Raw genomic sequence first — 12,669 nt, forward strand, 5'->3', positions numbered from 1 at the left:
AAATGCACCCGTCCCTCCACCACCACCACCACCTCCGCTTCCGCCTACATCTACCTCTTCCGCTCCAATAGCGCCTCCTCCGCCTCCTCCCCCTCCTCCAACGTCAGGAGGCCCACCACCGCCTCCGCCGCCTCCACCACCTCCTGGCGGCTCAGCGCCTTCTTTACCTAATGCACCTGTAGGGAAGGATGACCTAATGGCCTCCATCCGAGCTTCCAGTGGGCGTGGTCTACGAAAAGTAAGCGAAGCAGAGAAGCGTGACCGAAGTGCAGCCATAGTACCTGGGGGTGCAACAGATTCATCTGCTGCATCACCTGCCCCTGCTGGAGGCATGATGGGAGCCATTCAAGACGCTCTAGCGAAGCGGAAAAAGAAGGTCAGCGCAAGTGGTAAGTTATTCCCTGGAGACTATAATACCTTTATCTGCTCAATAAATAAGAGACTGACTAGCTATAGATGACGAAAAATCAGACGACGAGTGGTGATCGTATCTGGGAATTAGAATTCTGGAACAAGGGGGAGGCCACTCTCTGCATCCAACCTTTTGTACATATCAACACCTATCCATAAAGCCTAGTCGTCTCTGCCATAAGCTCTTCTTGCCAATGAAACCCAATACACTGCTTTTCCTCTCTGTCTATAAGCTATTTTATATGAGTAGAATAATGCGGACTGATACAGCCCCTGAAGGGCGGTCGTAGATCGGATTTCGGTAAAATATTAGTCCGCGATATCGTCACTCTTTGCGAAAATTGAATCTTGACCAAAACTTCAAGAAGAGCGACGATGTTCGCGATTAGGAGCAGCACATTATATCTTGCGCTTGAGCCTGCGGATCCCGGATGATCAGGCTGAGAGATGCTTTCTCCGTCTCCTGTGAAGACAGTAGCTCCATCTTCGAATCTCCTTCGCTATCTCCGCTGCCAATTTGACCATTCGCTTTGCCCTTCAAAAGCTTCGGCGGCCCCCCGTCGATGGAGTTCGAATCAGGCTTGTTCGGGCAGTTTGCAGCCTTCGATACATTTGAGCTCGTCTAATACAGCATATGGCCACTCATCGTATCGGTCAAGATGTGGTATCCCTCCGGTTAAACCGTCTTTTATGACAAGTACTTCGATACCACGCAAACGTCTCTTCTCTGTCCACCGATACCAATTTTCTAGCACGAACAACGTCCGGTATTTCAGTGCTACGACCATACAATGCAGACACTTCCTACGGCGGCTTTTGGGCTTTACACGGCCACCTGCAAGCCCGCAGCTAAAGCCGGATGATCTCCCTCAAAACATGCCAAACTTCGATGATGGGAATGAGAGCAACCCTTTCAATGTAGGGCGCAACTTGGCGTTGAAAGTCTCAAATGAGCCTCGACTTCGATGTACGGAGTTTGATGGAGCTGGAAACGTCACTCTTGTGAACGGGGAATTCAAAAAAAGCGAGCTGATTGCCAAGGTAAGCTCCCTTTAAACAAATGTTTAATAAATGTCACGATCTAATACTCTTTTCCTACATTGCAGTATGGCCTTCTGCCTCGAGACCTGAGAAAAATCGATTCTTCCGTTCTACCGCACATCCTCATCCGCCACAGCGCAATCCTTATCAGCCTCCTGCATTTAAGGGTGCTGATAAAATCTGATCGAGTCCTGGTATTCGATGCCTACGGTTCCGCGGACACTTATACCCAGTCCCTGTTTATGTACGACCTTGAGGGAAAATTACGACAGAAAGAGCCAGCTTCACGAGCGGCCTGGACTTCAGGTGCTTTGCCCTACGAATTCAGGGCTCTTGAAGCAGTGCTTGTAAGCATCACTAGCGGGCTTGAAGCAGAATTCGAAGGTGTTAGAGAGCCAGTTTCTAGGGTACTACGAGCCCTTGAAGAAGATATCGATAGAGACAAACTCAGGCACCTCCTTGTCTATTCTAAACGCCTTGGAACCTTCGAGCAGAAGGCTAGACTTGTCCGTGATGCAATCGATGACTTGCTAGAGGCAGATGATGATCTCACGGCGATGTACCTCTCTGAGCGGTCAAAAGGAATACACAGGGCTGAACACGATCACCAAGAAGTTGAGATGTTGCTGGAATCTTATCATAAAGTTTGTGATGAGATTGTCCAAGCCAGCGGCAATCTGGTGACCAATATCAGGAACACAGAGGAAATGTAAGTACTCATTCAAAATAAGTTCTCAATAAAGTTATATATCTAACTATATATAAATAGTGTGAAGGCGATTCTTGACGCCAACCGCAACTCCCTCATGCTTCTGGAGCTCAAATTTAGCATCGGGACCTTAGGGATGGCAGCAGGTACTCTATTCTCAGCGCTCTATGGTATGAACTTGAAAAACTTCATCGAAGAGTCTGATCTAGGTTTTGGTGCTGTTTCCGCGACTTGCTTTGCCCTGACGGCGTTTGTATGCGCATATGGACTTATCAAGCTAAGAAAGGTCCAACGTGTCCGGATGTGGGGAGAAAATGGCATTCAGGAATCCTATCGGGGAGGTTTAGCAGTACGGGGTTGTCCTCCGCCTGCTCCCCAGAGTAACTGGAGATCGGATTCTATTAGCCCCGTCTTCCCTGGTGAAGAACGTACACAAAGGCTACGTCGCCTACGAGGCGTGTCGAGTCCTTCAGTACCCCCTGCTGCATCACCAGCTACAGCAGCCACAAATAAACTGAGGGCCCCAAAGGCTAAGAAGAAAGCAGATCGAAATACCACACCAGAGGCTGAAGAAGTTATACACGAAGAAACTATCCATGAATCACAGCCTCTGAGCTCCGCAGCTCGCTAAACTAACATACCCCATACCTATCATAGTTGTATTTATTGATTTTCGTTCCTTTACCTCATACCTTGTTGTTCAGCGTTCACAGGTACCACCTCTCCCCTTATAGAACATAATTTGTTCGTATCTTATTATTTTAGATCTCTCTCCTTTTTCTCTGGTACGGCCATGTCGGATAGGCAGATATGTTGGTGCTTTGGGAGTTGGTTTACATGTTATATTTTATGATATAGAAGGATATAATAACGTACTAAGACTTATAATATTACAGAAAGTGGAGAAAGCAGGAGAGCAAGGCAACTAGCCACCAGAAATATAATATTGTTTAAATAGGTAAGTCATTCAATCATTCAATCGTCTAAATAGTATCAAGCAAGTTTTTGAAGGTCCCGACAAGGAGAATAAAGAAACGGTGGTGTCACCAGTGAAGATGTAGATAACGACGGTGAAGTCGGAGTCCCGACACAAGCCAAAAAGACAGTATGACGTATTCTTTAGCTGCGGTAGTGAAAGTGGTGGTTGTAGATGTCTTAGGAAAAGTGGTAAAGATTGTAAACGTTATCTCAAGGTAATAGTCTTACTAATACGGTTATGCGGTTCAATGAGTCGCCGATGAGCCCTCTCCTTGGCTGTACTGGGAGAAGTTGACGGGCGTACTAGAGCTTTGCCTTGTATCGACAGTCTAGAAGTAGTGGTGGACGAGCAGGATATTTCGGTTTCTCCCATACCAGGAGAAAAAGCTGAGTGTCTAGTCTCTCTTCTGATGGCAGAAGCGGAAGACGTAGCTACCCCACAGCTACCGTCATATGAGTTGCGGTATAAGTTGAGCATGTCAATAATGTCATCACGGTAGTTGACAGAGTTTGAGCTGCGAGGGCTGCACTTCTGGTCTCGCTGTGCGTCACATTTGGCGCCGACTTCGAGTGCGGAGAGCAAGGCAGATTGGAGCATCTTGTTTTGGCGTTCGAGGTAGAAGACGCGGTCTTGTAGAAATTTTTGTTGGTGAGATTGAGTGGTTATGGAAGAGTCTGAGGTTGCCAGGTATTTGAAGTGAGTGGGAGTGTATGGAGACAATAGAGAATCAGGGTCGTTGGGACGAATAGCGTTTGCGCTGGGTGGTGTAAGTGGTAGTGGTTCATCATGAAAGTATTTCTGGGCTTTGGTATGGTCGATTGTTAAAGTCGAGCACTTTCGACTTCTGCGGGTTGATCGTGTTGATCGTCTTGACCTGCCACTATGCGCTCTGGTTCCCATGCCTTCGTCATCTGATGAAGGCAGGGATGGTGAAACTGGACGAGATACACTCTCCAAAGCACGGAGTCCGGCAACACTTTTTGGGCTCATCAGCGATGGCCTCTGTGGTGCAGGGGCGGGAATGAACGACTGCGAGTTTCTGGGGCTGCTTGGTAACGATCCTCCGGCTAGCAGAGAGAAGGCATTATGCTTATGTCTGAACGATCGTTCTTTCATAGCTCGGTCAGTGAAAACTGAACCGTCGGGCATAATTGTTCTTGTGGGAGACCCGCTGATGGGGGACTCGGTAGCAGGATCAACTTTGATTTTTGATGGCATGGGGGGCTTGATAGTTGGCGCAGTGAAGCTAGTGGGAGAAGGTAATGACTCCTCACTGGTTCTTGAGCTTCCTTTGGCTGGAAGAGGGTAATTCAGGATTGCCGGCGAGCTAGCCTGGCGGCCCCTAATGTTATCAGCAGCTTCGTTGTTCGATACTTTAAGTGCGGCCCTAGCGGCGGCAACGTCTTTCATTCTCAAGGCGTGAATATTGTCTAATCTGCTAGACTTTCTGACAGGTACGGAAGGAAAGTGGGCCGGAAGGATTTTGGATGCCGTATCCGGGCTCCCTTTGATTTCTGGAACGTTCGTCATTGGCACTTTGGGCAACGCTTCAACCTTAGACTGGGCGTCAAGCGTATCATGCGATACTGTGAGTGCCGGAGTGGATGGCATAGACTTTGAGGGCTCATGGTCATCTCCCTTTTGAGAAGAGTTATGCCAAGTGAGAGGTGAAGTTAAGGTGCTGCTGCTTGCGGAACCAGATAAGGCGGATATCGAGAAGATGTTCGATGATGGGGTGAGTGAAGGCTCCGAAGACACGGAATACTTTCTGGAGCTATCAATTGGGGCAGGGATCAAGGTTCGGGATTTTGGTTTGGACTGGGTTGCTGGATCTAGGTTTTCGCTGGCATCAACAGGGTCCAACATCGATGCAGGTTTGTCCGCACTTTCGAGACTCTCTGCATAATCGAAAGTATGCTCTTCCGACATGGGGCAAGACAAACGGCAGCAAAGGTTGCTGAAGTCAGTCCGACCTGCCCTTCGTGCCTTTCGGCTGGAGGTCCTTTCAGGAAGACATTGCACGTCGATGAAGGTGGACTCGCAGGTAGTCGATATTGAGTGTCGTTTGCTGTACCCAGAGCTCGTAGTAGTTGACCTTGTAACCCGGATAGAATCTCTCTTGTAGATTTGAATCTGCTGTCGTGGTTGCTGGCAGTGGTCTTCAGGAGTGTCGGGAAGTGGCTTCTCCTGTGGCCAATATGTCGCGCCCTTGGCACAATTATGTGGCACTGCAGGTTTGGCTGGGGGCTGAGGTACGTTGGCACCATTTTTCTTCGACGGATTATTCGGTTGTACCGGCATTGGTTGAATCGGCATCCCGGAGTCAGTGTCAATGCCAGATAGGATCTCGCGGCCAACTGAAGTGTCTGTCCATTCCATCTTTTCGTTTGTATACATATCTCCGGTAAGTGTCGCCGAAGACAAATCGTACAACTGGCCCATAGTAGCCAGCGATGGGAAAGGCTCCGAGGTTCCAATGTCGTTTGAATGGGGTTCCTTAGAAGATGGCAAGACTGAAATTCCTGGGTAAGCACATTCGCCGTCAACCTCTGTCTTAGGAGTAGCAATGGGTCGGTCAATGTTGCTATCATGGGAGCCTCGGGGGCTTCTGGTGCCAGGGGAGTAGCGCATGCTTTCCATGCTTGTGGCAGGGTTCAGACGATCGTTTTTCTGTCGAGTTTTCCTGGCTGGGGCGCGGCTCCATAGGTCGGGGGCAAACAGCTTAACAGGAGATTTCTTCCTTTGAGGGACGGAGTCATCCTGTTGACTCATATCATCTTGACGGTGGTTCAGTTGTCGTATGTGTCCATTGAGCTCAAGGCTGTCAAGGTCAAAATTATAGGGGTCGGAGATGGGGAGTTCACAGCTCTTGAAGAATCTGATAAGCTCGGTGACGTGCTCTGATCTCTGGGGTCGGCATGCTGATCCAGCAGACCGAGGGCTATAGTGAGGAGCGTTCTTGTGTCTCTTGGTTGCTTTCTTGCCAGACTGAGTTCGACTCGAGACTGGTCTGAGATAGTTATCCTTCCCAATCGATTCGGCTACCGACAGCCTCGGAGTTTCCCAGGCAGAGAAGCAGAAGCTCTCCTCCGAGGATCTCGAGGGCGGCGTACCTGGGCGCAGCATTTTTCCGTTAGGCATGTAGCCGTTTCGGTTTGTAAACCTGCGGCAATATAATGATAATGATAATATGTAATAGCAGGTACTTTGTCACGGAAGAGGCACTGCCTGAGCACCTCTCAACCCGATATCAAACAAAGAGCCACCACGGTTATATGTCAGTCATTGCACAGAGGGCTCGAGCTCAATGTGGTTCAAAGTGAAGACATCCCCAAGAGAGCAGAAGCTGGTCCGAACGAGCTATGAGCAAGGGGATGAAATCATGTAAGAGGTAAGGTACTTAGGATAGCCACGTCCGAATGCCCGGGGGGAAGATAGGCAGAAGGTGGTCGTTTAATAGCAAGTTCATTAAACTAGAACGGCCAGTAGATAGGTGACAGGAGGTGAGAACATCCCACAGCTGTGATCTTGAGAGGCCGAGTGAAATGAAAGAGGCAGCACAGCATCAAAAAGGACGAGCAACAGCGGCAAGCTGCATTTTGGGCGTCGAGAGAGATAGGAGACCAAAAACTCGAAAGCTTCACGTTGTATCTTTATACGAAGATGTGAGCCTCCCGCTTGGGAAGAAAAGCCCAAAAAAAAAAAAAAAAAAAAAAAACATAGAATTAAAAAGCAAATAAGGAAAAACAAAGAGAACCAGGAAGAAGAGAAGAAAGTAAAAAGCAAAGAAATAGAGCCTTCAAATGTGGACTTGAAGGAATTGAAGACAAGAAGAGAAGAGAAAGAGAGCACGTAGTCGAAAAAGGAAATATATGAGCCAGACTATGGGATGCAGTATGAATCCCATAGGGCCATATTATTCCCACACTGATTCACAGAGCTAGCTCCATGAACCCTGTAGAAGCTGAAGGGTCTCGACAAATCAAGGCGGAGGAAAGCAGAAAAAGCAAGCCTGGGATTTCGACTGTTAGTTACATGGCACAAGCAGGTGAATTGGATCTATCAACGCCTTCCGGCAAGAGAACCCATTCCACTGGAGTAACCTTTGGATGCAATGCATACACGGCGGGTTTAGGAGTCCACTCCTGTACAGACGGGGTAACGGGAGACCGTCCAGGGTCAGGGGAACAGGAGCGGTACTCGTACACATCGTCACCTCTCTTCTATCAACATCGCCAAAGCCAAATCACAGGCCTGGTGATTCCAGGGAGGTGCTCTCTTGTGTTCTCCTGCGTGTCCGTCCGTCTGCCTCCCTGTCTGCTACCGTCCATCCGGGGAGGTCAAACCCCAGAGGTCGAGGATCCCTCCCTCCCCCAGAGACGCCAGAACCCCATCGTCTTAACTACTAACTGATTAGTTCGTTATCACAAAGAACCCCGTGCGGCGGGATTTTCGGTCGTGCTTTTCCCCTCCCCATAGGGGCCATCCCCTATTCTCCCAGGGGCTTGAATAAACAATTTATGAAATAACAAGATAAGTAGCCGGGCCCTCTCTGCCTCGTCTGTCACTTTGTCCCGCCAGTTGCCTGCTGCCTGCCGGCCGGCCGTCGCCGTGTGGTGGTCAGTGGCCGGTGGTGGTTGTTGCTTGCTGGAGACGAAGGTTGGCCGAGTTGGAGCATTTTTCGATGGTGGAAAGTAAAAGTTGCCGCTTTGGGCGTCGCAGGGCTGAGTCAGCCACGACGACGCTGCTTTAGTTAGGTCTATCAATAATAATTTTGCCTGCGGATGGGACGACAGATCACATCTCGCTTGCTGCTGAACACGATCGTGCAAGGAAGACGAGGGCAGCGGGCGGGCGACCCAAGAGGGATCTGACGACGAGCCTGTCCATGGGACCTGAGATGCCGCTGAGCCAGGCCTTGATTGGTCTTGCTGGCCCTTTTTCCCTTTCTGCAGAGGGGGGAGGGCAGGATAAGGGAGGATAAGGGAGACGGGGCCCTCGCAGTCGAAGGCCTGAGGAAGACGACAGCGAACGCCCAGATCTACGCATCCTCTGCGTTACCCAATGGGATGGATACCATGGCAGGTTAAAATGGCCGTATACACATTGTGTTTTTTGTCTTTTTACCCCCTTTTATTTTCTTTTCCTTTCCCTTCTTTTTTTGCGCGTTGTTGTTGACACGCAGCGTCGTGTCGTACATTCCGACACGATCCAGAGGGTACGAACCAATATTCAGATACCCGTGCAACGCCTTAAAACGGTGCAGCCAGGGGTGAAGGGCCTGGTGCGAGAGATGTGCAGAAAGCAAAATAAAGCAAGAGAAAAAAGCAAAGCACTGAGAAATTACATAACTAGAGATACTACTGCGTGTGTGTGAGAGAGAGATGAGAAAAAAGCAAAGGCCGACACAGTCAACACAGAGAAAGATCCCAAGAGTGCCGGTCCTCCTTCCAAGTAGCACGTTGGCTATCTTTAGCATACTGGCGACTAACTAGCTAGTTCGCCAGCCGATGGGAGTGGAGAGACGAGACGAGACGAGACAACGATGGGGACCGATTGCCAGTTAGCTGGTACGCGCCAGTCATCTGGATGAGCGCTCGTCCCCTGCCCATCGGCGTCCAATTTCCCGCTTCCTGGTTAGTCGAGGTAGACGAGAGCAATGGGGAAAAAAGGTTCTAGATTATTGAATCTCGCCTGGTTGATGATGGGAGCTGTTGATTCTGATACCGATGATGCTTGCTTGGACCGCGAGCAAAGTTCGGGGCACAGAAGAAAGCATTACGCTGCATGACCAAGCTTCGTGAATATAAAATTTAAATTGATAGCTATTATGATTACTATTATTATAATATGATTGTGCTATGCCCATCTGGTTATACTCAGAGCAAAAGCACATGCTAACAAGAGTAAGAACAAAAATTAAGGATATCCGAGTTCAATAATACGACTCGGCGGCCATCATGGAACAGGTATTTTCTCCCAGTTCTTTGCTCCGTTCCGGTTTGCCTTCTCTATGTCTTCTGCCATGACAAACATCCGTCTCTGGCCACAGAAGCCTCCCGGGCTTGCTATCCGCTGGATCGTTTGAAACGAACCCCCCGGCTGACCGTCTGCGTTACTCTGCCACACTCTCTCCCTCACCTTCTGTCCTGGAAGATGAGTCCGCCGAGGGTTATGCTCTGGATAGGCCAGCCGGCTGACAAGATACTGCAGGTTTGCAAAGATGCGTTCAAACCGTCTGAAAACCCCCAGCCACTTCCAAGTATTCCGCGAGTAGGCCACTCGAACGTACGGGTTCAAGAAAACGCCAGTCTGATTCTCAACGTTCGGCTGGCCAAACCGATCTTCCCAATCTGCAAAGATCAAGCAGCACTCGGACGACTCCCAGAAAGGCTCTGAGTCGTGCCGAAACCGGCTGACAATGTGGCTTGTCGAGTCGACCGTTGAGAAGCGCTGGAACAGCTCTGCCTGGAAGGCCACCATCCCTCCCCAGCAGCTGCGCACCTGCACTGCATCAGAGCCCTGGAGGACTTGATTCCTGCTCCTGGCCTGGCCAATGGGAGCAAACCAGGGGAAGAACATCAGGCCGGTGCCGTAGCCCTCGGAGTCCCTGACCACGAAGGTGTCGTAGAACATGACCTTGGAGACAAAGTCGACGGCACAGGCTGCTCGGTACTGAGCGTGACCGGCCTGGTCTACGTTAGTCGAGAATAGCAGCTGCACAGCCTCGATGGCGGAGAAGTAGACGTCGTTCAGGAACAGGACCCGGTCAAACTGCACGTTCGCATGACTGAACCCGAACCCGCCCACCGCTGTATGATCGCCAGAGGGCTGATACGCCGAGTTCAGCGGTTCCAGCACTTGGTTGCGGATCCTGGCCAGGTACGCTATCCGCTTTACTCGCTCGTCCCCTGACGGCAGAGCAGTCTTGGGGAGGCCGTCAAGCGGCACATGCTCCCCTGAAACGATTGATGAGTTACCTGTAGACAGCCAATTGCCCTTAGCCTTTTAGACGTATTTAGAAGATGCAGCAGCAGGCAGAAGAACAGGCAAGATAGATAGACACATAGGTCATACAGAACGCAACACGGGGTGACGGACATGGCAGCTGTGCAGCGAGCTCTCTGAGGGCGTCCTGCGTCCCCGGCCCACTGTCGTTCTCGTAGACACTGACAAACACGTTATCCTCCCCCAAGATATCGACTAGCTCAAGCAGCGAGCGGCCCCAGGGACCGCCAATCATCCCTTCCTGCACGATATTACTTGCTATGAACACTTTCTGGCCGTCCGGGTTCCCTCGCCCAGGCTGCGTGGAACCGAGAATCCGCTCGCGCAGGCCAGCATAGTGCTCTGGCGGTGTTTGATACGGCGGCCACAGCAGCGACTCGGCCACGGACACGACCGCGAACAACCAGGCCAGAAACCCGAGCAGCCGTAACAAGCGGTGGGTTCTCGCCTGCCTGGACCTGGACCCAGCAGCTGCTCGCCGTGTCGGACAGCAGCCTATGGCCGCGAGCAGAGAGTGGCCTGTCTTCTCAGCCCACCGCAGAGGAAGCGAGTTCAGACCGTTGGGTGACCAGCCGAGGATGGCTTGCAGAAATCCGCCCCGGCTGTGACTGGGCTGCTGCTGCCCATGCCATGAAAGAAGACCAGCAGCTTCAGCTTCGGCGTCGTAGCGAGCTGGTGATAGCGGCCGAGAGAGGTCGACAGGGCCCATCATGCAGCATTAACCCGGTACGTACCTACAGAACTACTCCTGTCGGTACCTACAGGGTGTACGGAGGAGTTAGATATCTAGATCAACGTCAGCGGAGAGATATCACCAAACATTCAACAAGTTTCATCGTCTGGCGATGGAAGAAAGACGTCCATCAAGCTGTCAACCATGAGCATTAATATTAATCACGAGTAGTAATAACGGACAAGCAGCGACTAGACGAGCGTTAGCCTGGTGGCTTGGAGTGTTTCTGAATGCACAAAAATAGTGGAAGCACCGCGAAGCTGACGTCAAGCCGGCCAGAAATCCTCCCAACGGCGACCAATGGCACAGCAGGAGACTTCGTGACATCTTCATCCCGCCTGCGCTGATCGACCGGAAAGAATGAAAAGTTCCCTTAGCTGACCGACTCTCACGCCCATCCCGTTCGTATTCCGGGGGGCCGTTGGCTGCTTAACGTCGCTAGTTACCAATTGGCCAATTCTGCTCTGTCCACACGGAGGGGCTGGCGGGCTGTTCTGTCTGTCTGAGTAACTCGTTAACGAAGTATACAGGCGGTATAGCTGCAGCTAGTTAGAGGATGTGAAACTACGCCGGACAGCAGCTGCTTATGGGGCATCTGTCGCATCAATTGACGCAATCCGCTATATTAACGGTCATTAAATCTCCATGGCAGGCATTAGCTAGCTCGTAGGGCGGAGGCTTCTCCCAGTAATACGAAGGGCTCCAAGATACTCCATATATGATGGTGGCCAATTTCAAGGCAGATACTACTTATGGCAGAGACTGGAGACATCGAAGTATCCCAGAAAAACCCAAAGATCTAAAGACCCCATCAGAGGGCAAGCAGCAAGTTCCTGCGAGCCTGAATTTGGACAGAGACCGTGTCTTGGACCTGCATCCATAGTATGCACGATCTTATGCGCTGGGCGTCATGTAGTTATACAACATGAGAATTATATCCTGAAACGCACATTCCTGCAGGCTCACATCAGGTTCTTGCATACCAATCGCACCTTTCCAGCTTCACCATCATCGCCATCGCCATCACTGTCCCGGTCACCTTCTACTCTGGGTTGGTGGGTAGAGGTGGTCGGTTCAACCAGGCGGAATAACTTACGACATCTATAAGATGAGCGTTATAACGATCTACAGAGCACAAGATGGTAACTTGCTAACTTGGGACAGTGTGACGTCTTTTCTGCATCCTCGGCCTATATGTCTCTTGTCTTAAATAAGCGTATATAGCTAGTCACTCCATATACTCCGTACGGGTCTGTTCTGTTCCACCAACGGAGGCCTTCATAGCCGCAAAGTCTGCATCCTCGCGTCTACTACTACCTTGAAAACTGACGACAGCAGCTGTTTCAACTAAGACCCTGGCCTATATCTGCTCTGGCGAGTCAACTAACCTATCCAGGTGATGAAGTCTGCTTTGACTCTCGCGCATGCAGAGTGCTCGCTGCGGTAGCACAGTGAATCGCATCCTGTCCGACTCTGGCGCCCGTTTCCGTTGCACCATGCCAGAGATGCACCCAGCCCAAGAGACCATGGGCGGCAGAAGAGGCCGGTAGGAGGTTATTCTGACCAACGAACGGCTTTGAAGAACGTCTTTTCTACGGAAATTATGTGGCTGTCGTAAATCTCCCAAACCAGGCAGACGTCTATCGTCTATCCCGGGAGACCTGGAGAACAACGTCACAGGCAAGACACCTGACGAGGGGAGCACCCAGATCTAGATACCCAGACCCCCTTTTTTTTCACTACTTCTGTACTTTCACCTTCGTACAAGTATGCGCGTGCCTCTAATTG

General features: G+C 50.6%; 6 protein-coding genes across 6 annotated transcripts in view; 3 read left to right on the forward strand and 3 right to left on the reverse strand.

Moving 5' to 3' along the window:
* Nucleotides 1-485, forward strand: part of MGYG_01354 (hypothetical protein) — a gene marked incomplete at both ends in the record, with an annotated part of 2,098 nt that extends 1,613 nt beyond the window's left edge. The window contains 2 exons of the mRNA XM_003177225.1: nt 72-389; nt 457-485. Coding sequence (XP_003177273.1) covers nt 72-389; nt 457-485 — 347 coding nt within the window. The remainder of the gene's footprint in view (nt 1-71; nt 390-456) is intronic.
* Nucleotides 486-1,101: 616 nt separating this feature from the next.
* Nucleotides 1,102-2,792, forward strand: MGYG_01355 (inner membrane magnesium transporter mrs2; the record flags this gene model as incomplete). The annotated part of the gene is made up of 3 exons (XM_003177226.1): nt 1,102-1,452; nt 1,518-2,161; nt 2,222-2,792. The coding sequence occupies 3 exons, from the start codon at nt 1,102-1,104 to the stop codon at nt 2,790-2,792; spliced, it is 1,566 nt and encodes a 521-aa protein (XP_003177274.1).
* A 552-nt stretch (nt 2,793-3,344) lies between these two features.
* MGYG_01356 (hypothetical protein) lies at nt 3,345-6,266 on the reverse strand (the record flags this gene model as incomplete). Its single annotated transcript, XM_003177227.1, has 1 exon — nt 3,345-6,266. The coding sequence occupies one exon, from the start codon at nt 6,264-6,266 to the stop codon at nt 3,345-3,347; it is 2,922 nt and encodes a 973-aa protein (XP_003177275.1).
* A 1,938-nt stretch (nt 6,267-8,204) lies between these two features.
* On the forward strand, nt 8,205-8,819 carry MGYG_01357 (hypothetical protein; the record flags this gene model as incomplete). The annotated part of the gene is made up of 3 exons (XM_003177228.1): nt 8,205-8,237; nt 8,326-8,513; nt 8,648-8,819. 3 exons carry the CDS (start codon nt 8,205-8,207, stop codon nt 8,817-8,819), a joined length of 393 nt encoding a protein of 130 aa, XP_003177276.1.
* Nucleotides 8,820-9,098: 279 nt separating this feature from the next.
* On the reverse strand, nt 9,099-10,857 carry MGYG_01358 (hypothetical protein; the record flags this gene model as incomplete). Its single annotated transcript, XM_003177229.1, has 2 exons — nt 9,099-10,120; nt 10,242-10,857. The coding sequence occupies 2 exons, from the start codon at nt 10,855-10,857 to the stop codon at nt 9,099-9,101; spliced, it is 1,638 nt and encodes a 545-aa protein (XP_003177277.1).
* A 679-nt stretch (nt 10,858-11,536) lies between these two features.
* Nucleotides 11,537-12,409, reverse strand: MGYG_01359 (hypothetical protein; the record flags this gene model as incomplete). The annotated part of the gene is made up of 4 exons (XM_003177230.1): nt 11,537-11,680; nt 11,865-11,982; nt 12,123-12,241; nt 12,332-12,409. 4 exons carry the CDS (start codon nt 12,407-12,409, stop codon nt 11,537-11,539), a joined length of 459 nt encoding a protein of 152 aa, XP_003177278.1.
* Between the last annotated feature and the right edge of the window lie 260 nt (nt 12,410-12,669).

Source organism: Nannizzia gypsea, genomic scaffold (assembly GCF_000150975.2).
Source record: "Nannizzia gypsea CBS 118893 supercont1.1 genomic scaffold, whole genome shotgun sequence".
NCBI lineage: Eukaryota > Fungi > Ascomycota > Eurotiomycetes > Onygenales > Arthrodermataceae > Nannizzia > Nannizzia gypsea.